Source organism: Triturus cristatus, chromosome 1_2, assembly GCF_964204655.1.
Source record: "Triturus cristatus chromosome 1_2, aTriCri1.1, whole genome shotgun sequence".
Taxonomy (NCBI): Eukaryota; Metazoa; Chordata; class Amphibia; order Caudata; family Salamandridae; genus Triturus; species Triturus cristatus.
In genome coordinates, this window is record NC_140580.1 from 586,980,995 (window position 1) to 587,008,227 (window position 27,233).

Sequence of the window (27,233 nt, forward strand, 5' to 3'; positions counted from 1 at the left end):
ATATCCCAAGAATAGATGTACCTGAATAGTGTTAAACTGGCATAGAGCCCTATACCAATATTTCAGAAATATTAATACTGAAATATTAATACTGAAATAAAAATCATAACGATTGACCTATAACACAGCGGATGTTAGGACGAGTATCCTGAAACTCAACCAGCATTATAACGTATGGCTTGCTCCCATGGAATATCCTGATTTAAACCACTGGACACCGTGTCTAGAGTGAAAATCCAATATACTTCTCTTCTTTTTCTGATAGCTTCGGGATCACAGCCTGGTTTGTGGTTTCTTTTTTCTAATATAAGTCAATCAATTTCCTCAGGTCGGTGCTGTAGTTCTATAGAATGCTTCACAAGGGACGCCATGATTTTTTTGGTACGGATAGCGGATCGATGTTTGTGAGTTGTGTAGCTAAAGATCTAGATGTTTCCCCTACATATCCGAATTTGCATGGGAACAATAAAAGATATACTATGTTCTTAGTCTTACAATTAGTAAATGATTTCATGACGATGTGATGTGCATTGTGTCAAAACGTTGATGTAATAATGGCGTTGTCACACGCATTGCACTGTGAGCACTTGTAATTGCCAACTACTTTATGTTGGCCGTTAATTGTTTTCGGAATGTAGGGCGTCTTTGTGTTCATACGAGAATGGACTACATGGTCTTTCAGATTTTTGTTGCGCCTATGGGTAAACATGGGATGTGGCAGTATGCAACTAGGATCAGCATTGACATTCAAAATATGCAAATTGGCACATATAATCTGGTGAACTCTCTCATTGAGGGTTGAATGTCTGGTAACACAGACCAATTTAGGCTGCCCTTTGGGTGGATGGTTTCCCAGCAGATAATCTCTATCATAAAAAACGGGCACGTTTGTACACCTTGCGTACCAATCGTCTTGGATACCCTCTAGCTATGAACTTAGATTTCATCATGATAGATCTTGTATCATAGTCTGTTAGGTTGGTACAATTTCACCGCAACCGGAGAAACTGCCCAAACAGAATACTTTCCTTCTGAGTCTTAGGATGGTAACTATTAAAGTGTAATAGTGTATTTCTGGCTGTTGGTTTTACATAAAGGTAAACTTCTAAAGTGTGGTTCTGCTCCTTAATATCTATGTCTAGAAATTCAATTTTTTGATTACTGGTGTTAGCTGTAAATTTCAGATTGGAATCACACAGATTGACCACACAGATTGATCCATGCCAGAAATTCATCAAGAGAGACTAGCTCTCCGCATCAATATAAAAATATATTTAAAAAAAAAAAAATTCACTGCTAACAATTATCGTTTTCACATGCAGTGCTATAGAATATTGTAAGTACGGATATTCAGCACACTGTCCCTAATCTCTACCAACCTCATATAGGACCAGAGAGACAGTAGCACGAGTTTGTCTATGTAGTCCATGAACAATGAAACAGTGGTGAGTGTGAATTGGTCACCTACGCACTACATTTTTGACAGTTTTTATTTGTTAATTGGGTGTGAGACTGTATATCCCAGGACTGACATGAACACATTGCTGTTTTTGCTTGACTCCTTTTCGTTTAATTAGAAAGAAAACAACTATACTGAATCAAATACAGGAGAAGCACAGAATGTGCTCAAAAATAGTTAAAGACACCAATACTACATTTCCCATGATTCCCGTGAATAGGAAGTATAATCAAGCACTTACGGTTCACTGACGCAACGTAAAACGGTAGCAAGAACATAAGATACCAGCAATATGAAGATGCAGTTCCCCTTCAGCGCTTACTGAGATGGCAAGACATCTAATTGAATAAGGTACATTTGAGAGAGAGGGACCCGAGATTTTGTGTCTGGCGAAGTGGTCGGGCTGGAGAATGTGTGCATGAGTACGGTTACTGTAATGGTCCCGTTACTTTGGCGAGTAAAGTAACTGATCGCCCTGTGATTTTGGCGAGTGAGAGAACTGTTTGTACAGTGTAGTCCTTCATTTCCATTTAACTTTCATTTTGGTTTTGTGACTCGGCCAATGTAGAGAGCCAGTCACTCTGTGCTTTTATTTGAAATGCATTAACCGATAGCGAGCGACCATTATGAGCATAGCGTTGACATAAAACTTTATAAATGTGATTACCTATGGGGGTAACTATTCTGGTGATCGTTTTTTGACAATTCGAAACAACAAAAGAAGCAACAGAATATTGGCTTCATTATCGATATAGGTAGCGATCGAGAGTCTAGTTGAAGAAATGGATGGTAACATGAGAACACGTAGTCTTATTTATAAGTGATATTAATTGGTCTACGTTGTTGATGAGCTAAGTCCTGTGAACTTTATTTGAATTTTATTTTACTCCTGTTTATACATTTTACACCTTTAGATTTTGGAGATCCATCAGTAAAGGACCCCAGGAAGGTGGTGGTACATTAATAGCACCCTAGTGGTGAGATGCTTCATACGCGTGCCTATTGACTTTTGAATTTGCATGTGTGTTGTGAGGTGGTGGACACAATGGTGCATATACACACGGATTTATGGAATTAATTTTAAGAAGTTTAACAAAGTTGTTTACTTCTTGCAGATTGTGGACCATACTGCAGCTGGTGCCACTCAGATTGATGCCATCAGAATGAAGTATGGTATTTTTTCTTTGAAATTGCATATTATTTTTCACTATAAATATCAGAGTGACAAGAAGTGGGTCCTGATGATTGCCATTGAACCAACAGGTCACCTCAGGCAGAAACATGTCGACCTTACATTTATGGGGAACATCCATATCCCTATTCACTTAGCGTTTTAGTCCTAACCACCAGAGACACCTATTAAAATTAATTTGATCTTCTGTGAGTTAGTTTTAATACACTTTTTTCACTTTGTTTGCACTCTGCCCCTCACTCCCTACTTCCATTGGATGATTTACAAACAAAACACCTTGCGCTCCTCTTCTATAAGGGAGAGTTGTAGCCCACACTGCGAACCTTGCGGTCGCAGTGTGTAAGAGGGAACCCAATGATGAAGCATGTCACCTTTGGGTGAGTGAGGGTTCTCGTCTTTAAAAGACTAATGCCCTACCCCTTCACCACGCAAAAACATTAAGGTCAGGTATTGACACAATAGTTAACATCCCAATATCTTTTGTGAGTATAGAGTTTTGGAGTAATATCGTGGATGTGATCACTCTGTATTTTACCCCAATTGTGAGATTGATATCAATATAACATACCCATTGATTGATGGATTCATAAATGGGGACTATTTTGTTATGTATGAAGGTATTCTCAAAATGAGCCAAGGAGATGTTTGCTACTGTGGGAGCGCAAGAGGCTCCCATGCTGACTCCCTTTGTTTGTCTGTAGAGACTTCCATTAAATTCAAAGGTGTTCTCCTCAAATACTACATGTAGGATATCTATAATGAAGACAGCACAACAGTCTATTTGATATTGTTCAGTAAACCACTGTACTGCCTTTAAGGCATCTCCCTGAGGTATGTTTCTGTATAGAGACTCAATGTCAAACGTGACAAGGGTTTCCCTCATGGCATTGAAAGGAAGACCTTCAACAGTTTGAATCATAGCTTTGGTGTCTTTGATGGGCGAGGCAGTTTTGGATATATGTGGACGTAGAATGTGATCCACATATTTGGAAACAGGTTCAGTGACAGACCCTATCATGGTAAGTATGGGGCGATATGGGGGGTCAGAACTGTTCTTATGGATCTTTCGTACTCCATATATGCTCGCCATCCTAGGATGATCAATATTAAGAAACTCAAATTCATCTTGACAAATAGTGCCTTGTTCCAAGGCTGTCTTAGAGAGATTATGGATCTTTCTTTTCACTCTAGAGGCAGGGTCTAGTTTCACGGGTAGATAATGCTCCATATCATTTAACAGGGCCTGCATTTTATTTACATAGTTGTCAGTATCCAACACCATTATACCGCCACCTATATCACAGTTTTTAATAGTTACATCTGAATTGCCCCTAAGATCCCATTGGGTATTCAATTCCTTCTTGTCCAAGTTGGGGGAAGGATGTGGTATTTTATTAATCATGGTTTGAGTCTGCTCTGGGGTAGTACTGCTTGGCTTTGTTATTTTGGCTTCATGGACGGGCTAACATATGCCTTTTGGATTATTTTAGAGACATTATCTTGACACGGGCGCCAGTGTGAATCTATCGGGCAGTCCCCTTTTTGGAATCAGCAGTTTGCAAGTGATTTAGATGCTGTTCTCTTGGCCATTCCCCTAGGTGGGTAGTTATGTTCAATTCAAGAGCCCTTGTTGTGATATGCATTGTCATGTCACTTTTGTAATTCTTTCTTTTAAAATTCTTTCCATATTCAGATACCTTCTGTCTTTTAAATTACTGTTTCATTGGAAAGGATCAATCCCTGCATCATATCTCGTAGACTCCTGCATCATTCATGGTATTGTTAGTCTAACCCACTAGATATTTTAGCACATTGGGTGTTTGAAACATTTGGCTTAAGCATGTAAGGATTCTTCTTTCTCGTTTGGGCACATCTTTTTATTCTGGTTTATCTATAGAATAGTATTGATGGCAGCTACCTTTGTGACACTATCTTTTGAAATCTCTGGTGGCATGAAAGTCTTGGTATTTGGGACTATATATTTCACTGCGAACAGATGTGAAGCAGTTAATTATTACAATTTATCCTTTAATCAAACACCATTTTCTGTAGGAACCACGTGTATTGTTTTTGCATTTACAGGTATCAAGAATATAAGCTTGTGATTTCTCCTGACGAAAGCACTTTGCATGCCGAAACGGGCGTAGATACCATCTGGTCTCGAGCCACGCTTCATCCTGTTTGTTGTCTCAACCTAGACACCTATTGGTTTTCAGTTGTGTTTATCCATTGCTGAAGTGCTGAATTTACCTTTTAACCATCTATATTTGTAAAAGGAGATCGACTAGCTATTGCAGAGTTAATCATATGCATTGAATATTTCTATTGTGTTTTCAGATGTGTGGATGTTTGAGTAGATGTGGACATGACTGGAGTGAGCATGTGGATTACTTTAATTAGTTATCATTGGTTTTGTATTGTCTCAAGATAATAAAATATATTTTGTACTTTTGTAATATTTGGTTCCTTCAGTTTATTTAGTATCGTTGTTCCTTTGAGTGTTAATTGAGTTGCCTTAGGACTTTGCACTTATTTCCTGACCCCTGCCTAAAGGAACTCTCATTCTATAGCAGGGGGCCATTTTGCCTTACACTCAGCTGCCTTGATGACATGGAATGGACGGAAGCTAAAATGACGCCAAATTGTCTAGCCATATCATCTAGACTTTGTCTAATCCAGGTCAAATACTTACCCAGACGTATTGCATTCCTCAAAGATAATGGAAGATGAGGTCACGATACTCTTTCATCTGTACACACTGAATCCAACCATTCTGGAGATATGTGAAGCCCACCTTGGTAGATGAGTGTTATAGATCCATAGACCTCATACACAAATTGCCTATTAGGAATACAAGTTGAACTAGGAAGACCTAAAAGTGCTCATACACTGATGGGTTGGGTTGCCTAATTGCAAAGCGAGGCATTGCATAGATATGGAGAGAGGAACTCGCCCAATGTCATTGATGATGGGGTTGGTTTGCTGCGTTACCCTGGAGAAAGAAGGGTACAAGGCCCGGGACTGCCCACAAAAGCCCTCTTGGATCTGGGGCACCTGAAGGGAATGTTTTTAACCTGGCATTACCTAATACTCAGACTGGTGTTAACACCACATTTACTGTCCTTGGTGACAGATCTGGGCGTGACACTGAACCTCACAGCTTGACCCTGAACCACACAATCTGTCCAATAAAATGCAGCGTGGGTGGCGGGGCTTGTAGTTGATGATCACTGTTTCTGTAAAAATGCCACTACTGCTCTTATTTGTGCAGCTGTCATTTGTCTTCTGTCGATTTTTTGTAATGTGTGGATCACATGCTGAGCATCAAAGACTTCTGTTATGTATTTTGCTGATTGCATAAATTCCAATACATAAAAATGTGATTAATAAAAGAACAAGCATTGGCAATGTCAACAGGTCTGGCTTTAAAGCAGGTGTCTCTAATAAGTAGCTTGTGACCTACAGGTAGCTCTCCAGCTACCTGTGAGTAGCTTTCTTGAGTGCAGCCCAGCCTACTTAATTAGAAACGTATGCTTTGTTTAGTCAATATATGTATACCAAAACTGAAAAGCATGTATTCAAGATGAAAATGTGTGCATTTTCAGAACTTCTTTCAGAAGCTGATGTTTGGAGAAAATGGTTGAATTAGCAAAATATATGTAAAGCTGATATTTCAGTGCTAAATCAATTTTTGAGAAATTAGCAATTAAAGAGAGGCTTAGGTTGGGCATTGGGGTTAAACTTCAGAAAATTCTAGTGATATCTGTACCATTAAGGATCCACGGATGTCCTTGAATACAATAAATCAAAAAAATTCGAATCCTATTGGCCGAGGGAGCTTTTTCTCCAATTGCCCATTTCAGGGCTGTGGATCCTCGGCAGGAGCCATGGATCCAAAAGGATCTGATTGGCTGACTGCAATATGAAAGAAAATGTTGCAGCCCCCAACACCTACTTTGGAACCAAACTGCTCAGTAATTTTCCATTGCTGGGAAAGGGTATACAATCTATCTGTGCTTAGGGCTCATTTGGCAGACACTGCTAGAAAAGGGTTCACTCTCAAAGAACACTTTTGCTAATTCATTTTATTTATGAACACAGCGATGACAAAGATTCCAAAAATTTTAAATTCAATACATGCTAATCATATCGTCTCTGATCTCCAATGTCCACGTGCCAGTGGGAAATAGTAGGACAAGCTTTGCAAAAAGTAAATATAGTCATTTCCCCCCGACTGTCCTCTGCCCCAGGCGAGTGGAATCTCCGTGATTCAGTACAGGTTCAACAATGGCAGAATATTGTCCACCTCTAAGCGACTTTATCCACAAAGTCCTTGCCACAGGAAGGAGCATGAGTTTCATTCTGTGGAGGCGTGTTGTAGCTTCTGATGGATACAGGGGGCTTACAGTTATACCACGTTTCCAATATCCCCATTAGGTGGTCTGGATATCGTCTTGTGCAGAGGTTCTCTTTCTCGGCCACAATTCCCATTGCTTTTTTAGAGTTATTATTACTTTTCATCCGGGGTTTGCCAAAGGATTCAAAGAAATGCTTCATGTACTTGTTGGCGAATGAATGGTTCTGCTGTATACAGGCCTCTTCAAAGAACTTTTCTTCCAGGTCAGTATAACAAGCCCAGTAACGTGCTTGAATAGATTCTGGACTGGTGAACAAGGGCCCTAGGAGGCGTGCCAGGGCGCCAAGGAAGATGAAGAACAGAACCAGGCTCCATCCAAGGGCCTAAGGATGAAATAGGAAACAAACACAAATACTATCAATGTGGCTGCTGAGGGTATGCTGACAGCGATTCACTTACATCACAAAAACAGCGATATAAATACGAGAAAGTGATGGCTAACAAATATCAAATAATCTCAAAGCAACATATATATCAATAGAGAAAACAATTAATAGGCAAAATAGACCCATGCACGCTCAGACGTCCATAAGGTAAACTTTATCTAGCATCATTGTATTGACTTTTCTCAGTAATTCAAGAACTTCAGAGGACGTATTACCAATTGACCCGTAGGCACAAAGCCCGTTTACGCCCACTTTGCGCACCCCCGGGGCAGTTTGGTATTACAGAAGGGGCCACAGACTCTTGTGCATCCCCTCTTGTAATATCGATAGCGCTGGCACACATAAGGTGCCTGCGCTATCATCAGAGGGGGTGTCCTCATTTGCAACCTCCTGCAAGGGGATCTCTAACCCCTCTAAAAGTCCATGCAGGTTGCCGCCTGCACGGTGAAAGACGGAGTGGCTTCAAAGCAGCCACTCCATTTTTCATATGGATGCCCTGCCCACCGGGCAGCGCAAGTTTGCGGCTGCCCTGGGGGACAGCGCATTCATGCTATTACAGTGCATTTTCATTATTTGCACCAGGTGCACCTTTTAATAGGTGAGCCTGGCACAAACAATGAAAATGCGCCATACATATAATATGGCCCCAGATGTTCAAAATTTTATGCAAGAACTCGCCAACTCTTTAGGGCGAACATGCCTTGAAAAAGTCCCATTGGGGACGAAACATGTGTCAGCTGATGATCATGTACTTAGTTGAAAGCATGTAAACACACTAAAGACAACGAAAAAATCACGACCTTGGACTTGGGGACTGAATTTTCAGGTTATTTGTCCTCAAACATTGTTATGTATACAAATTTGAGTGCTACAGTATATAGTTTTAAGATATTGTGTCTCTTCATCTTTGGAGTTACACCATCATTGCCCCTACAGGTAGCAGGGGCATGTGATGTTGTAGCACCAGTCTTTGAACAAGTATCCTTTCTGTATACATTCTACCCTGACTAGTTTGAGTACTGTACGACATCTGTTGTTATTGTCACAGCTACCAATCTGTATTTAACAGCCATTCATACATGCACTGTGTTGGGCCATTCTTGCATGATACAGACTGGCACTATTGATGCATATTACGGTCTGGGACCATTGATGCTCGTTATTGCGCCTACTGATACTTGTTGCAAATGGGGTCCATTGATGAGTGATACAGCCTGTGGCCATTCACATTCTTATTTTCTATTGTCATTGGTGAAGATTATTGCCTACATCTATTATGCACATTACTGGTTAAGCCCATTGATGCATAATCCTTACTGTGGCCATTGATGCGTATACTGCAGGAATAATAACACATAAATGTCTAGGTTAATGGATTCATATATAGCCTAGGTCCACAGATCCATACAATGTGTGGGGTTACATGCATATTAATGACTTGGTCATCTGTGTACAGTGCTATAAGGGACACAGAAAAAGACTACTGCCTGAGTACATAAATATTTATTACAGTCTGGGTTAATAGGTGCATATAAGGTCTTTGCTCATTGAGACATATTACTGTGGGTGGAAATCCTTATCACTGCCCACAGACATTGATGCATGTACTCCCTTGTGCTACTTGTGAAAATAATGCCTACAGCCAATAATGTATTCATTCTCTCAGCCATTATTCCATATGCAGTTAGAGGATTTTGATGGATATATTTTCTGAGACCATCGGTACTCATGCTGCATTAGGGTAATATTTGCCTTTTAAGTGATGGTCTATTGTTTACACCTAGCATGGACACCTTCATGTGTAATTCATTTGGTGACTTTTTTGACAATGTGTTAAATTCAGTAGATCAGAATTGTACTACTTTTGCTGATGTCACTTCCTGTGATATCATTGGAGAAGGAAGGTAATGCAATGTTAATTCCAGTGAAATCACTGATTAGCTAATTTGTGACTCGCACCTAAGAATTTTGGAAAGTTGAGGGTCCTGATGTAAATGTTGTGTAATGAAAATTGTGAAGTTTGTCTGAATAAGATCTTTATTTTATTTGTTTATTGGCATTTCACACTTATACATCTTGAAATAAATCCTGGAACAACAAAGTCAGCATACAAAGTGTACTTTTCATCAATTATTAGCATTGCGGTCTGTTCTCAGGCCGTTCTATTTAGTAGTTCCAGAGATTCTATCATCTAACATATTCATTTTATTACATATCTTTTGAGTATCCTTATACAGTGAATCACTAATAAACATAACAAAGCATTAACACGATCCCCACTGAAACACCCCTCCATCCCATCCTATTCAGTGTCGGTACGGAGTCCCAACCCTATACAAATTTATTTCAGTTTGTTCTGGATTGTTGGATTATTCATGTGCCACACAATTTGTCCGATGTAGTTACAGGCCTTCCCTTCCTGTGTTCTCTTGGGAAACCGACTCCTGACTTTTCTGGAGATCCATCAACATCGTGGTTCATGCCAGTCGGTCCTCTTCAACTTTCTCATCATTTCTTAAAAATCTCATTCGCACCACCTCTGCGGTTGCCCATTCACTCATATCTCTCCTCCAATTTGTAAATTTCGGTGGTTGTGGGTGCATCCATGTTATTACTATACGTCTTTTGGCAAAAACCAACCCCAGATTAACAAAGCGTCTGCTTAGTTTTTTGTTTTTGGGCGTGGGCAATAGTCCAAGCAGGAATTGTTTAACCTTTTTTAGCATGGTCCAACCTGCCGCTTCTCCTAGATGACTTAATACTTCCTCCCAGTAGGGGTGTAACAATGAACAGTGCCAAATCATGTGGAGAAAATCTGCCCCTCAGGCTCCACATCTAGGACAGCTATCTGAACGGTTTTGATATATTGTGTGTAATGTACGTGGAGTAAAATAAGTTTGATGCACTGCATTATATTGGAGGAGTTTAAATTGTGCATTTTCACTGACTTTCTGCACCCCTTCATACACCCTTTTACATTCACATGTAGTCAAGGGTTCGTCCATTAGCATGTCCCATTTCTGCTGAAGTGGTAATGGCGTTATGGGCAGTTCCTCACAGAGTGCCCGGTAAATATGTGAGACTAGTCTACCCCCGTGCCATGGAGAGTAAAGTTTGAAGTATGTTGATGGTGAGGGGGTTCCTCTGGGAAGCCCTGCAATAGCTCCCGCACTACACTGGATATTTTACCATTTTGGAGAAACTGGCCTATCCCTAGGTCAAAGGTGTCCCGTGTCTTCTCCCAGGAAAGAAACTGTCCATTTGCATAGAGATCTCCCAACAACTGGCAGCCGCCATCTTTCCAGCAACGAACAGACTTACAGTCTGCTAGGGCCACAAAGGGTCGGATTGCCCATAAAGGCATGTCAGGTGCGTACAGTGCGTGTTGCATGACTTTCCTGACCACATCCTTCCACAATGTCGCCATATGTCGTATTATATAAGGATATTTTTCAGGAACTCGCGCTCCTAGCATTAACAGCTCGGCCAACGAACTACCACCATAAGTGCCGACTAATAGTGATTTCTCCCAGTTTTCGTTGTTATCTAATCATTGGATGGCATGTTGCAGGTGGGAAGCAATGTAATAAAATTCAAGTTGGGGTACCTCCAGACCTCCACGCTCCCACGTTCTCTGTAGGGTCGCTAATTGCACTTGTCTGCTTTTTTTCTCCCATAGCAGGTCCCCTATGAGACTCTCCAGTGTGAGGAAGTAAGATCGAGGAATTAGATAGAGGACTGTTGCAATGTATACAGACAACAGGGCAAAACAATAATTTTAATGATTGCAATGCGTCACATAAGGGATAACCACAACTCCATCCAGAGTTGAATCAATCCCCTCAAACTCTGTATTACACAACTAATGTTAAACTCATGATATGTCTTGGCCGTATGTGCCAGATGAATACCCAAATATCGCTCTCCTTCTGCCCAAGGTAACTCAATAGGCGGTTGCAAAGCAGTGAAATCTGAGCCGTTCTACCCAGTGGGACCACCCTGAACTTTGTACGATTAATATGGAGCCCTGAGATCATCCCAAATCTTTGCATTTCTGATTGTAGTACTGGAATGGATCGTTCAGATAGAGTAGAGTGTTGTTTGCATACAACGAGACTTTGTGAGTGGTGTGCCACAACTGTATAACCCATGGCTCCATCGTGTCTCTTAGTCGAATGGCCATTGGCTCCATCGCCATTGCGAAAAGTAGGGTGAGAGCAGGCATCCTTGTCGGGTGCCACGTCATAGTGCTAATTGTTTTGATACCAATCTTCCTATCCGTAGTCTAGCCGTGGGGGCTGCGTAGAGTAGTTGAATCCATTAAAGATAGGTGTCACCCACTCTCATTCGCCTAAGGACTTGTCACAAATACGGCCACTCCACAGAGTTGAACGCTTGCTCGACATTTAAGAGCACCTCGGCACTGTCCATCTCTATTAATCTAGGGGCCTGCCATATATGTGACAGTCGTCTCAAGTTACAGGTTGTGTTCCTGCCAGGGATAAAGCCCGCCTGGTCGGAGTGGATTGATTGCGACACCATTGGGAGGAGTCAATCCGCCATAATGCTGCTTAATATTTTCATATCAACATTCAACAGCGATATTGGTCTGTATGAGGCTGGCTGGACAGGATCTTCATCTTTTTTTAAAATCATAGCCACGAGTGCCTTCCCTATTGTAGGAGGCAAACTGCCTTTATTGAAGCCCTCATTATATACTTCTAGGAGCTTGTCTGCGAGAAGAGGGGCAAAACATCTATAAAATTCCACAGGGAGCCCATCGGAGCCCAGGCTCTTGGCCATTTTGAGACGGTCTATAGTGCTAATGATTTCACCTTTAGCAATCGGGCATTGCGTATGTCTTGGTCCTCAGGGGCTAGGACGGGAGGTCCACCATGTCTAAATATGATATCAATACTTCTGGATCCAGTCCAGCTCTACTAGTGTATACCTTTTGCAAGTGATGTGCCAAGGCGTCGGCTATCACTTTTTGCGAGTACACTAATACTTCATTCTCTGTGCGTATTTGTAGTATCTGAGCTACTGGTGTTTCGTGTATTATCAGCAGAGCCTACAGCGCTCCGGTTCTGTCACCTTCTCTGTAAAGTTTCTGTCTATATGTTGTGTGGACATGCTTTTCAACTCTGCGAAGATCTGTCATAAGAGCCTCCCTAGCTTCAGTCCATTCTGTCAACTTCTCTGCGGTCTTGGCTACCTCAGTCTCTAGTTTTCCCAAGACGGTCTCATGTCTACTCACATCTTGTTGCAATTGAGATCTCACACCATATGTAGTCTTAATGCAGATTCCTCATATGACTACCTTCATGGCCTCCCACTCACTCGCGGGGCACAAGGCTGTCCCCCAATTCTCCTGGAAATATCTGGTGAGTTCCATGGAGATCGCGGCGACAAATGGAGGGTCTGTGAGGTCATCACTGTTAAGCTGCCACATGGGTATCTCAGATCTTGTGCCTCTAACCCCAACTCCAACATAACCAGGGAATGGTCCGCCAGGTATCTCGGCAAATATGATATCCCTTCCACACTTCAGCCAAGATCCACAGAAAGGAACCAATAGTCTAACCTACTGGAGGTTCCAGTGGCGCGAGAGTAACATGAGTACTGTTTTGCAGTAGGATGGCTCATACGCCATAAGTCTTGCAGGTGCAACCCTTGTAGCACACCCAGCAGCGCTCCGGTCATTTTAGGTTTAGTATGGAGTTGTGGTGGCTCCTGATCGAGAGACCCATCGAGTATACAATTAACGTCTCCTGACAAAATTATTGGTGCTCCCAAGTAAGGGGAGGCCGCTACCAGAAGATAAGCAAAAAAGAAAGCGCTATCATCATTTGGTGCATAGACATTGATAATACAAATTTCGGAGCCGTCCATTCTCCCATGGAGGATTACTTATCTCTCGTCCGGGTCAACTACATGATGGAAATGTTGAAACGGAACTCCGGGGGCTATCCATATAACCGCCCCCCTCCCAAACCCAGAATATGAGGTAGAGTATATTTGTCACCTCCATCTCTTCCGTAAGTACTTTATGGAATCCCCCCAGATATGGGTCTCCTGAAGACATGCAACTGCCACCTTATATCTTTTTGAGTAGGCAAAAATGCGCCTAAGTTTTTCAAAGGCAGCAATGCCTCGAACATTCCAAGTAATTAATTTACTCATGGTGGTCTATCCGACTTGCTTCGTGTGCCCTTTCACACATTATGATTCCTGCATGTGTGAACTGTGATGCACATTTCTATCCTGACTTTTAAAGTTCTGAATTTCCTAGGCCGGCACTCACATAACGGGGACCCATAAACATTATCATAACTTCCCCAGCTTCCCCTCACCCCCTGGGCAATTTCCCTTTGAACTAACCCAGGGTAAGGCTTGCACATGTCGCCCCATTCCCCTTGCAATATCCCACTATTGTAACTAAAAATAAATCAACAGACATATACACTATTGACCATCTCCTTCCCTCCCACCCTATTCAAAAGAAGTGACTAGTTCGCTAGCAAGGTGTGAGGACTAGCCTCCAACTCTTTAACCAGGTACCAGCCTATAGGGGGCACACTCCCGCCATGTACCTAAGTTCGTATAGAATGTCCCATAATAGAATGAGTCTCTTCCTCTTCCCTCCCTGTGTTAAATCTCGGTACAATCTTACCAATTGTCACCCATCAAGGGTAGTCTGTTGGAGTTACCAGTTCTTTTCTCGTATCTTCACCTAGTGTCTCTGCTAGGCATCCGTGTCCTCTTTTGGATTGCTGTTCAAGGGGTCTCCGGGTAAAGTGGGTCTAGAGTCCGGGACGACGTCTGACGCCTTAAGTTTCCATCTGGACAAACCATTATTCTGCTCGGGCTACGGCTTTTGATGCTGTTTTGTGATTGTGTATGTTGGCCCTGGTGTCTAGGTTGCCTGTGAGACCCAGACTTCCTCGGTGTGATGGGTGAGGGCACGAAACAGGCCTCTGGTGATCCTCTTGTGTCCAACCAGTCACTAGCTTCCCCCGCTGAAAAGAAGAACAATGCTTTTTTGTCCCCACACTCGACTCTCACTTGCGCGGGGAATAGGAGACTGTACTTAAGATTCAGGTCTTGAATACGGCGTTTCACCACCAGGAAGGAGAGTCTTTGTTCCTGCACTCTTTGTGTGTAATCTGGGTATATGGAAATCTGATGACCCTCATGCATTAGCGGGCCATGGCGTGGGGTAAACTGCAAGATAAGATCACGGTCCCGGAAATTGAGAAACCTTGCTATGAGGGCCCTTGGAGGTGCTTCTGGCCTCGGGGGGAGGGGGGGGGGAGGGGGACCAATGCTCTGTGCGCCCTTTCCACAGAGAAGAACTTGGATAGTTTCCTTGGAGCCAATACACGGGTCAGCCAATCCTCAATGAACAGATCTGTGGACGGACCTTCCGCCTTCTCAGGAAATCCCATGAAGCGGAGTTTGTTTCTTCTCGATCTCCCTATCGCATCTTCTGCTCGATCGTCCAGGTGTCCCACATTTCTCTGTAGACCAATAACTGTATCCCTCAAGGTATGGAGTTCCCTCTGGAGCATGTCCACCGTCTGCTCAGTAGTGGTGACTCTATCAGAGACCTTACCAGGTCACATCGCAATAAATTAACATCTATGGCAACTGAGTCAATTTTATTGAACACCTCTCCCGAGGTACGTATGGCTTCAAGCACCTCTGATATATAGGGGGGTCGCTCAGAGTCCTGCGGTTGCTCATCCGTATTAGTGGCCAGAGCCGGATTCGGTGGCCTTTGATCCGGGGGGAGTGGCTGTGCCTAATTGGACATTTTGTTCACATGGTCTGCCTTGCCGCCTTTGTCTTTCACAATATTTAATGCTGTATGTGTGCCCTGGAAAGGGTGTAAATGAGTCCACGCGCCGGGGCACACGTTCAGATTTATTTATGTGATGTCACTCGATATGTCACCTGAGTTTAGTTAGGCTCAAGTCCCCTCCGGGTCCGGTTTACAAGGGTGTCTGCTCGCCACTCATTAGGTTCCTCATTCAGTGCCTACAGTCTTTTATATCTGCACTTGGTATGCTAAAACAGTGATGTTGCGTGGAGAAATCCCCCACTTGTGCTCACAGTATCAGTTTTAGCAGTAGCTCGTGTCCTTGGGGATGTAGCTCCTCTCTGGGGGACTGTGAGCCTCCCCCATACAGTCTAAATCGTGGGGGGTTCTTGGTATTTAATCTGGGGTCATTAATGTAATCCTCGTAATGGTGCTCCTCCTGAGACGTCCCGCACCCATCTCACTGTTATTGCTGCCCGTGTATATCGAACCCCTGGGGGAAGGTGCCTCCAGTTGCGCAGCCACACGCCCCACAACATGATTCACAGGGGCGATCCCGGGCCCCACCAGCTGCCGTCCCCAGTGCAGCAAGAAGGCGTAATATGACCTCCGAGGCAATGGCGTGGAATGCAATGTATTGCGATGCTTATAAATTGGAGATCCTCACTCCCCCAGCAGTCCTCTCAGGCCGTATATGTCATCAGCAGGGCCGTTCTGCAATTTTCTCTGCAGCCGCCTGATGTGCTAAGAGACAGGCTTGTGTCACGCGTCCTCCGGCTGACACAGCTCATGCGCCTCGGAGGCCCGGCGCAAGGTCTCACTCTCGTCCCTGGCTTCAGGCCTTATTGTAGTTATTCCCACACTGACGCAGCCAGCGACCACACCTTTTTTTTCAATGCGGCGTCGACCAAGGAGCCGGAACAAACACCTCAGCCCATAGACTGAGTCCAGTATTGCCCCCCCCCAGTGGGAAGTATGATCTCCGGCTATTTTCCGGGACTGTTCGCCGCAGCCGGGTCCTCCGGTGAAAACCTCAAGATGGCCGCATGATTCCGTCCTCCTCCCCTCGGCTCCACCGGCTGTGGGCCACCATGGAGCTCCGACCCCGATTCCAAACACACATCGAGGGAGGAGAGGTATGTCCCCTACTTATTTATGTGATAGGTTACGCTCTATCACAAACAGGATAATTATGGATGGCAGGATGGCGGGAGCTCTCTTAACACATATCTACTCCGCCATCAAGCTTAACCAAGCCCCTCTTGTCTGAATAAGATGTTCGGAGAAATCATGTGGGGAATGTTTTGTGAACGATTGATGCATTTGTGGAGCACCCAGGTGGGTGAAGCTCGAATTGGCATCATATTAGAAGTCCTGGATACATCAGTGCTGTATATAACTGGTAGACATATTTCCATAACTTAGGATGATTGCTAAAGAGTGTAATACATGATTGATTGATTTTGCAGAAAGGGTTAGCACATAGGGTTATATTTTGGGATAAATGGGTTGGACCTTCAGAGGTTGTGGTTTGTGCACCTTGAGCAGTTTGGAGCAGAATTTCATAAAAAGATAAGGAAGCCGATTTTATGACATGAAATTGCAGGGTAACCTAGATAAATGATAATTGCATTGTAACCGCTGCAGGGATGGCCTGGACACATGATTGAGTATTTCGTAGGAAGAGACCATGCAGTTATTTGGAATAATTCCAATTTTAGAAGAGTGCAATTTTTGGAAAGAGTCACACTTTGGATTAAGTTGAAGGGATGGGTTATATAATGTTGGAGGAACGAAGGGAGATTTTACATAGAGCATGACCTTTTCAAAAGAGCGCTCCAAGGGTGTTGGGTGGTATTGAGAAGGTCTTGGGTCAACTGGTGTAGTTCTGACATTGCATTGGCAATTGGCAGGTTTTTTAGTGGTCGGTTGAATCACCAGTTGTTATTGTAGGATGTCTATTGGATGATAGCTGCCTTAGGCTTTGTGGGTGAGATCTGGGGCTAATGCTGATGGATAGTGTCAACGGGGAAAAGATCTGGTTGGGATTTGGCATGCTTTTGAGTGTTTGTTAGCATCAGTACTTTAACATTTTATGGGTTTTATTTCAACAGGGAGGTGGATGCCTTTGGATCATAGGGCTGGGAGCTGGTGGAAATCATTTGGTTTGGCTTTGGAAGGATACCTTAATGTTTGGCAGCTGTGTGAGGGAGACATTCCAACTGTCTTTTTCTCTTGTATTTAGCATTCAAGGACTCTTGGTTGCAAATCGTGCTGCAAGTTACAATTTTTCTGTCAATGTGGGATTATTTGTTTAAGGCAGCATCTAGGGAGTAGAGTTTCACTAGAAAGGCCGCCTTTAGGTTGAATGCTACCTTTTGCCTCCTGAGAGGTTGATGGGAGGTCGATCAATGCATCGAAATGGAGAGTGACGCGGATCATGCAGGTATTATGAGGCTGATTTCTTGTTAGTTTCTGAATAGTTAAGACAGTTGTGTTCAAATTAAAAATACTGTTAACAGAGTAGTATCTCTTGCACGTTGCTGGTAGTAGAGCAGTATTCTAGGTCACGGCTTACAGTATGATTATTATGTTCCTAAAACTGGCACAGCAACAGTACATGGGTGTTAGCAGCGAGAAGATATGGTTCTGGGACTGGTAGATGCGGGCAGCAACGTAATAACAAAGCTTACTTCCGTCGCACTGTGTGCTCCTTCTTTTCCACTCAGTCTTCTTTCCCTTGCAGCCTGTCCTCTCACCCTTGCACCCTTCCTTAACTTAAAGAACAGGTGGCAGCAGTATGTACGTGCTTGTACACACAGTATGTACAACACGTGCTGCAGCAGTGCGAGATTCCCTTTATGTATATTATTCAACTTTGTCTGTATTGCATTTGCCACCCCCGTACGTTACGCCGTGCTTGTTGCCTGCCCACACGCTTGGCGGGAGCCGGGAGCTAGAGCATGAGGTGAGAGGAGAGAGCGGAGCATCACGGACGGCTGACAGGGTTCATAGTGGGATGGTTGCTTCTACCCCCGCATGGACTGTTATCGTCATTAGCTTTACCGCACTGCATTCCAAGTTTTCCCCTGGGCGCCACTGAGGGCAGTGTGATTCAGCTAAGGCCACAGTTGCCTTGTGGGCGGCCCCATTGCTGGCTGTTTGTTTGTCTGCTGGTCTGTCTGCTGGCCCGCTTGTCCCCGTCAACGTACCCGGTTCGCTCATGGAGGCGGGTGGATACGGGTGTAAGGCAGGGCAGTGGGGCTGCAGGACGGCGGGCGGGTGGGGCAGCTATAGTGGCGCTGAGTGGTGCAGAGTGCCCTGTGTTGCATATAGTTCTTCGATAAACCTCCAGTTTGCCTCTCCAACTTGCTTCACGCCATTATTGATCTCAGCTGTGTGGGTGAAGGCGGCGGCTCCAGTCAGACCAGGGGGGGGTTAAGTAGCAGGAGAGGCCCGTGCAAGTAAGAGTGGTGAGGCGGGGTGGGGAGGTAGTTGACAGATAATGATGAGGGAAAACTAATTTTAAAAAAAAGAAAACTACTTACCTTGCACTCGTCGCATCGCTAACTCGACTGACCGAACCAAGCCGAGCCATATGCTGCCAGTAGTGTCCTGTGCCAGTGATGTTATCCCTTCAACTTTGGCCCTGGGGGATAGAACACGGTCCTCAGAAAGTTGCGGTGCAGCAGTGGTTGAGGATTTGGAGAGGAAGGGGTTTGGGCAGGGGTAGGCCACCTCTGCAAGAACAAAAGCTGCTCCCACGTAAAAGGGGTTCCCAGTCCTATCCGTCCCTTCCACCTGACTGCTGTCTTTATGGGGCAGTCCTAGTCAGAGTACCTCCCTTAGAACTCAACATTGAAGAGACCCAAACAGAGATCAAGATCAAAGTATGCCATTGGCTTGTCCGTAATGCTGACTTTTTATGCATGTAATTGTGGACATATTATTGGTGTGGAGGATCGGATGGACAGGCCACTTATCCAAAACCACAGAATGGGACTGTGTGGTCATAAATTACAGGCATCCAAGCATGACACTACGGCTGAATCAATCAGGTCACAGATATTGGGCCACAAAGTCAGCCACTGGCATTGTTCCTTTAGGCTTTTTTATAGACCTACTCAGCCCAGTGATAGGAGGGCCCAGCTACAAAGAGAGAACATGGGGGATGCCTCCCTGTTACAACCTATAACAGTTTCATGTCTTTATTAGGTTTGGATGCCAATGACTGACTTGTACCAGTCCAAGCGACGGGTCAGGCAATGGGCAACTTTAAGGATAAGGGCATGGATACGGGGTAAATTACTGTTGCAGTCATATCATAGGCCCCTAATGATGCTTGCTGTCCCTAGTCGGGGGAAGAATGATTGATCCTGCTGCAGTCAAAGGTCCCGATCTACTGGTCCACGATAACACCAGTGCCTTGCAGGCTAGCATCGTCTACATTGCTCCAGTGGAAAATAACAAACTTTTCTCCTGGAACATTGCAGGTTTGAAGAACAGGATTGGTTTCCGGAATGAGCCAATTTTGTGAACCAATTCGAAATCTGTGCTTTACAGGAGACCTGGGTAACAGGTTCCTTATTTTGAACTGGGTTTGTCTGTTTTGATCAACCTGCCCCTTAAGGCAAGAGAGCCGTACCATCAGGGGGCTTGGCGACATGAATCAATGTCACCCTTGCATGTTCTTCCTGAATAATCGACCTAGGTTTCCCTGATGTTTTGTGTGAATTTAAAGTTTTCTAAGGGGGCTTCTTCATCGCTATATGATGCGTATTGTAGGAATGATAATCACAAGGCCAACCAGCAGTTTTTGACCTAGTTAGCAGCCATCTGGCATCTCTCCCACCTGACGCATTTAGAATAGTGATGGGGGATTTTAATTGTTGCTTTGAACCAATTGTTGCAGGGTCTGGTCCAATTAGTGGAGAAGAGGATGAACTATGGGCGATACCTGCTTTTACTCTACCACCAAATAGGAGGTGGTCAGCCGCTGTTATGCAGCTGAATGCTTTTGTCGCCTTCGACACCGTCTGCCACCGCACACTACGCACACGACTCCACGACGCAGGTCTCTGAGACAAGGCCCTGGACTGGACCTCCTCCTTCCTCTCCGGCAGAACCCAGAGAGTTCGCCTCCCCCGTTCCGATCCGAAGCCTCCGAGATCATATGCGCCATCCCGCAGGGATCCTCCCTCAGCCCGACGCTGTTCAACGTCTACATGGCGCCCCTCGCACGGATCGCCCGACATCACGACCTCAACATAATCACCTATGCCGATGACACGCAACTCATCCTCTCCCTCACCAAGGACCCTCTCACCGCCAAATCCAACCTCCACCAGGGAATGAAGGCCGTCGCCGAATGGATGGAGGATAGCCACCTCAAGCTGAACACAGACAAGACGGAGATCCTCATCCTCGTGCCCGACCCCTCAGCATGGGACTACTCCTGGTGGCCCGCGTCACTGGGGACACCCCCCGCACCCACCAACCACGCATGCAACCTGGGAGTCATCCTCGAATCAAAACTCACCATGACCAAACAAGTTAACGCTGTCTCCCCCACCTGATTCCGTATGCTCCGCAAGATCTGCAGATGGATCCCGACAGACACAAGAAAAACAGTCACCCAGGCCCTAGTCAGTTCGACTACGGAAACACCCTCTACGCCGGCGCCCCGACCAAGCTCATCAACAGACTGCACTTCAGGAACCTGCACTGGCTCCCTGTCAACAAAAGAATCTCCTTCAAGCTCCTGATCCACACACACAAGGCACTCCACAAGACCGGCCCAGCCTACCTCAACAGCCGACTCTCCTTCTACGTACCCAACAGGAAACTCCGCTCCGCAGACCTCTCCCTGGCCACCATCCCACGCATCCGTAGAACCACAGCCGGAGGCAGATCCTTCTCCCATCGCGCCGCCACAACCTGGAACACCCTTCCCCTCATCCTACAACAAACCGAAGACCTACTAACCTTCAGGAGACAACTCAAGACCTGGCTGTTCGACTAGTAGCTACAGCACCCCCCTTCTCCCCTCCCTCAGCGCCTTAGAACCCTTGCGGGTATGTAGTGCGCTCTACAAATTATTTGATTGATTGATTGATTGATTGATTGTCCTTGACAATGGTTTGAGAGCATGCAATGGGAGAACTTCATCAGATAAGTAGGGTAGGGATACATTTGATCGGCAGGGCAGTTCGAGCCAAATAGATTATATTCTGTTGGATATTAGGTTATGGCCCATAGTTGTTGACATGGAAGTGGTACAGTGACAAGATAGTGACCATACAGCTCTGGACCTCACTCTTCGTTCACTGGGGCTTAATGCCTCCTCTAGTGCCAGCAAAACATTTGATAGGAGGTTTGTCCCCTCAAGTAACCGCCGAAGGCTGAGGTGGAGTGTTATCACCTCAACCCAAAAGCAGATTTAAGAGGTTTCTGTCATGACTCTGGAAGCAGTCCTATCGCTAGGGGGTATGTCTTGACAGCTGCCGAATAAGGTGACCATGATATAATCCGCAATTCTATGTTTTGCACATTTAAAGACGTTTTATGGTGGAATCTAGTTCCCTCCCTAGAAAGGCTAAAGTGGCTTCATGGTACACCAAAACATGCAGGGCTGCCCGCAAAATACTTTCAGATGTCATTAAGAGCTGCAAGAGGGATTCAGTTAAGGAAGCAATGGCCTCTTATAAAGCCTTGCTAGGCAGGGCTAAATCCGAGTATGAGGTAGAGAAATGGGAACTCCTCCTGAATGCAACAAAACTGAAAGATCATCGGCTGTTTTAGCACACTCTGGTTGATAGGACTTCGGATTCAGCCGCTTTGCTGAACTCTAACATCTCGGCCGCAGCATGGGTCAACCATTTTTCGGGGATGTTCAATGGGGGGTCATGGACAAGGCAAGGACCTGTTCTGACAGTACTGAGGGTCCCACTGCTATGACAGTGGAGTGCCGCAGTGTGGGGAATGGGCTGCTCACGGAGGCTCCGTCTGAACCAAACGGGTGCAACTATCCCCTAATTACTGTATGCGAGGTTACTAAAGCCATAGACTGAATCACTCCAGGAAAAGCACTGGGGTAAGACAAGGTGCCTAGGGACCTGTTTAAGAAAGATAAGGCTATTTGGGGCCCATACTTTGTTAAGTATTTTAATTGTATTCTGAAAGGCCTACCCACTCCCCCCACGTGGGCAGGGGCCGAGATTGTACCAATTTACAAGAAAGGCCAACGGTCGCTGCCATCTGATTATCGGCCAATCAGCAGCAGCTGTTTCTCCTCAGGGTGCAGGGGAGTTGATCCTCTATGGAGTGCAGCCAGCGAGCCACGAGAATGTAATATGAAAATTCCCAAAGTCCGGACTCCGAACTCTTTAAAGGACTGGGATCGCCTTGCTGATGTTTGTTCATCAGGGGTGGTGCCAGGGTGGGCCAATCCTGATGATTGGAAATTGAAATGGCATCCAGCTGAGATCCAGTGCGCATGTGGGGTTGGACAGGGTTCTGACTATGTCCAACCAGACATGCGCACCTTGAACTTTCCAAACCCACTCTCCTTTACATTTTCTTAGAAACACAGCACAGGCCGTCAGTCTCCCTCGGAGTGCTGGACTCCCGTGCTCACACCAATCCTGACATTGCAGGCAATGTAAGGCGGGATAATTAAAGAACATAACCAATCATAGTGAAGCTTTATTATCAAGCAACACGTTTATTGGATATGTTTCTTTAAGGGAGACTGTGACGTAATGTTTTCCCCTCACACATGGAAATTTTTGTGCAGAAACATGAGGCTGACTCGAGTGGCGTGCTGGGAACAAGCTGCGTATTTGTTGCCCAGATGACTGGAACCAAGTTAGGGGTTGTCCTTGGCCTCTACTGGTAATTTACCCATCATATTAACTTCTGTTTATATTTGTCATAATAGTCACCGCCTGTCCATTCAAAAAGTCTTGTCTGACAACTCTCTATAGGGAGGTGCTGCATCTTTATGTTCTGTGAGCCGCCTGAAGGGCCCCACACTCTCTCCCTGCCTACTCTCCACATGCATTTCAAACTAATCGCCTCTGTGACCCGAGGGCACAGTAGTAACACGACATTTACTGCAGTGGCTGTAAACTTTTTTTCAGCACAATGTATGTTTGTTTGCTTCTAAGCGCTTGATGGCTTACAATGTTTGTGTTGCTTCTGTAGAGTGAGACCGTTTTCACCGCACATAAATGAATGACAGATCTTTTCTGCGATGTACCTTTTGGAAATCTTTTCTATGCACAGAGGAAACTGTCTGGACAATTCCCTAAAAGCCCAAACAACATTTTCTAGAACCACTTAAAGTGGAGCTTGCAGGAAAAGAACACATTTTTACAAATTATAATTTCTGCTCCATTATTTTGGTAGCATATAAGAGTATGTGCAAAATGGCAAACCAAAAAAGTGTGAAAACTTGAAGTTGTGAAAATGTCCGTTTTCCTTCACAAATACAGTAAAAACAGCTGTGCTATGCCTACGTTGTGTGCCCTAAGCCCTGTTGATTCTTCATCGGTTTCACTTTCTATGTGCACACCAGGATAAAAAAATACACAGACAGGAGCTGTAGTGTCCCTGTGGAAAGAAGAGACACGGACACAGGATTCTTACTGCTCAGCTCCTTTATTCGTTCCTTCCTCGTCCCCGGGCTAACGGCTAACTGCCGTTCCTAGCCCTCCGCTCCTCCCTTTCCGCCCGCCCTGGTCCCCACTCAGGCCAGTCCTAGTGCCTGACCTGTTTGGTCATTGTGTCCTGTTACATCGGCACCATTACATCTCCCCCCTCTGTAAATGAAAAGCAAAATATGAACAACACAGCAACTGTCCCTTTTTTTTTTAAAGTTCCTCAATAAGGCGAGACGGTTTTGTGATGACCCTTCTGGGGCGTGACTGGAGTTCAGGATTGTCACGCTCGTTCTCGTCGGCCATTTCCATCAATGCCTGACTGCGGTGGGGCAGTGTCTCTGGTTCTCTCTTCTCCACTTTCAGTTCAGTCAGTAGTTCCTTAACGTTGGGTCCGCACTTTTTAAAGTGCGTCACGTTCCTGGTAAGTCTTCTTCCGTCGGTCTCTGCAGTGATCATAGTTCCTTTTTGTTGTATCACCTTCAGCGGAACCTCATGGTACTTGCTATCAGTCTTCCGGGGCTGCTCTTGTCGTGCAAGCACCCAGTCTCCTTCTTGTATTTGAGGGGACGTAGCACGTCGTCGTTCATCAGCATAGTCATTCATCTTTTCTTTCTTTATCTTGTCTCTGGCTGCCATCTCCTCATGGTCAGAGTCGGGATACTGTTCGTTCGCTGCCATAGTCATCATTGGTAGTCTGGTGCGCACTGGGCGTCCCAGCATGAGAGTGGCAGGACATTTGCCTGTGGTGGAATGAGGCAATGGCTTTCTTGATCGTGGACATGAAGCGTTCGACCATTCCGTTGGCCTGAGACCATAATGGTGTGATCTTGCGGTGCTTGAAATTGAGGTGTTGAGCAAAATCGGCAAAGTCATGGCTGTTGAATGGAGGCCCGTTATCTGACTTCACCACTAGGGGAATGCCCCATGCGGCAAAGACCTCTTCTAGTATCGGTATGATACTCGATGCTTTCGTGGATGAGCACAGTTGTGCGATGGGGAATCTGGAGTACTCGTCCATGATGACCAGGACATATTGGCTCGATTTTATTGGCCTAAAGAAGTCAATGGCAATGTGTTGCCAGACACCCTCCGGTAGTGGAGACATTTGTAGTGGTGCAGGAGGATCCGGACGGCTCACCAGTTGACACTGCGGGCAGTCTGTCAGGGTTGTCTCTAGCATCAGGTCTAGTGTTGGAAACCAGACTCTTTCACGGAGTGCTTTTTTTGTGGCTACTATGCCCCGGTGCCCTTCATGTGCTAAATTGATGACCCCTTGTCTGAGTTGTCGTGGGATCACTATTCTGGTGTCTCGTAGGGCGAGACCATTTGCTGCTATTGACAGTTCGTCGTGGAAAGTTTGAATGCCGCCATTTCTTGGTCGTTCTGTTCGCTGCTTTGCGTGTGTCTCCAGCTGTTGGTTTGAATCCGACGTTTCACCTCTTGCAGGGTGGCATCTGTCTGCGTCGCTTCACAAATGGCTTCCAGTGGAACAGCCGGAGGTCTCGCTTGGTCTACTACGAAGTGAATGTATTTGTCCGCAATTGATTGTTCTGATTTGCTGGATCTGATGGGGTGTCGGTACATGTAGTCTGCGGGGTTTGCATCTTTTCCTGGCTTGTGAATGATGGTGTAGGTGTATTCCTGGAGCCGGAGGCCCCATCGCTCTATTCTTGGTGGCATTTTTGCTCGTGGGTTTCCAAAAATTGTGATCAAGGCTTGATGGTCAGTCACTAGTGTAAAGTGTTTCCCAAAGATGAAGATGTGGAAGTGTTCACACGCCCAGACAACGGCCAGGCTTTCTTTTTCTGGCAGTGAATACGGTCTCTCCGTGTCTGTTAGACTTCTGCTGGCGTATGCTACTATGTGTCGCTGATCTTCTTCTCTCTCATATTGTGCTAGGATGGCTCCTAGTCCTACGGGGCTGGCGTCCACTGTTATCTCTGTTTTCTTTTTTGGATTGAAGTAAGCTAAATTTTTGGTCGACTCTACAGTTCTTTTGATCTCTCTGAACGCCCCTTCACATTGGGTGGACCACTGAAAAGGTTGTCCTTGCTTGGTGAGCATCCTCAGAGGGTAACTTAACGTGGCGTAGTCAGGTATATATCTGGAACAGTAGCTGGCCATGCCTAGGAATGATCGTATATCGCCCACGTCATCTGGGCTTGGTGTGTCGTTTAGTGCTGCTACCTTTTCAGGGTCTGTTTTCATGCCACTTCCAGAGAATATGTGGCCGAAAAATTTCAGTGTTGGTTTGTGAAATTCACACTTGTCTTGGTTGAGTGTGAGGTTGGCTTCCATGAGTGCATGACAGACCTGATCTAGTGCTTTGTCGTGTTCTTGAGTCGTTGCTCCATATACGAGGATGTCATCGCTGTAGTTTAGGACATGTGGAATGTGATGTATTGTTCTCCTGATTGCCTCTTGGAATATTTCCGCTGCAGATGACACTCCGAAACTTAGTCTTTTATATCTGAATAGCCCGAGGTGTGTCGAGAATGTTGTGATATATCTTGACCTTTCATGCAATTCTAGCTGGTGGTATCCTTTGTTGAGATCTAGTTTTGAAAATATCTTGGCTCCGTTGAGTGAAGTGATCATGTCACTGATGTGAGGGCCTGGATGTCTCTCTCTCTCTATCGCCATGTTGGGCACCCTCATGTCCACACATAGGCGGACTCGGCTGGTTTCCCCTTTCTTCGGGACTACCACCACCGGGGAGACCCATGGGGTTGGTCCATCTGTTCTTTCTATGATATCCGCTTCCAGTAGATCTTGGAGCTCCTTCTCCATGGCTTCTTGCAGGTGAAACGGGATTTTCTGGTGATGCTGTGCTACCGGTGTGATTTGTTCATTTATGTGCAGTCTTATTTGGCAGTCCTTCATTTTTCCCAGGCCTTGAAAGAGCTTGGGGAACTTTTGGATGATAGCTGGTTTGTCAGCCACTCGGTATAGGATGTCAACCAGTTTCAGTCGTTCTGCGGTGGCCAGGCTCAGGAGGCAGTCGGCCTCAGGCCCCTCGATGACATGGATGTAGGCTGATATTGTGCGATCTTGGTACGACAGTTCGGTTGCCAATTTCCCAAGACACGTTAGTGGCTTTTTGGACATCCACGTGTATACTCGTACATGTGCGTAATCCAGCTTGGGAGGTGATTTCATTCGTTGGTATTCCGTTACGGGCAAGTAGTTTAGTGATGCCCCACTGTCTAGCACGAACTTGGTGGGGTGAGCACCAATTCTGATGTCCAATCGTGGGTATTCTTTCAGCCGATCAGGGTCGGCTACACAATAAAT

General features: G+C 45.2%; 1 protein-coding gene across 1 annotated transcript in view; it reads right to left on the reverse strand.

Moving 5' to 3' along the window:
• Positions 1-6,724: 6,724 nt before the first annotated feature.
• LOC146867693 (calcium homeostasis modulator protein 3-like) overlaps positions 6,725-27,233 on the reverse strand; it is a 78,365-nt gene continuing 57,856 nt past the window's right edge. The window contains exon 4 of the mRNA XM_085615036.1: positions 6,725-7,391. Coding sequence (XP_085471162.1) covers positions 6,960-7,391 — 432 coding nt within the window. The 3' untranslated portion in view covers positions 6,725-6,959. The remainder of the gene's footprint in view (positions 7,392-27,233) is intronic.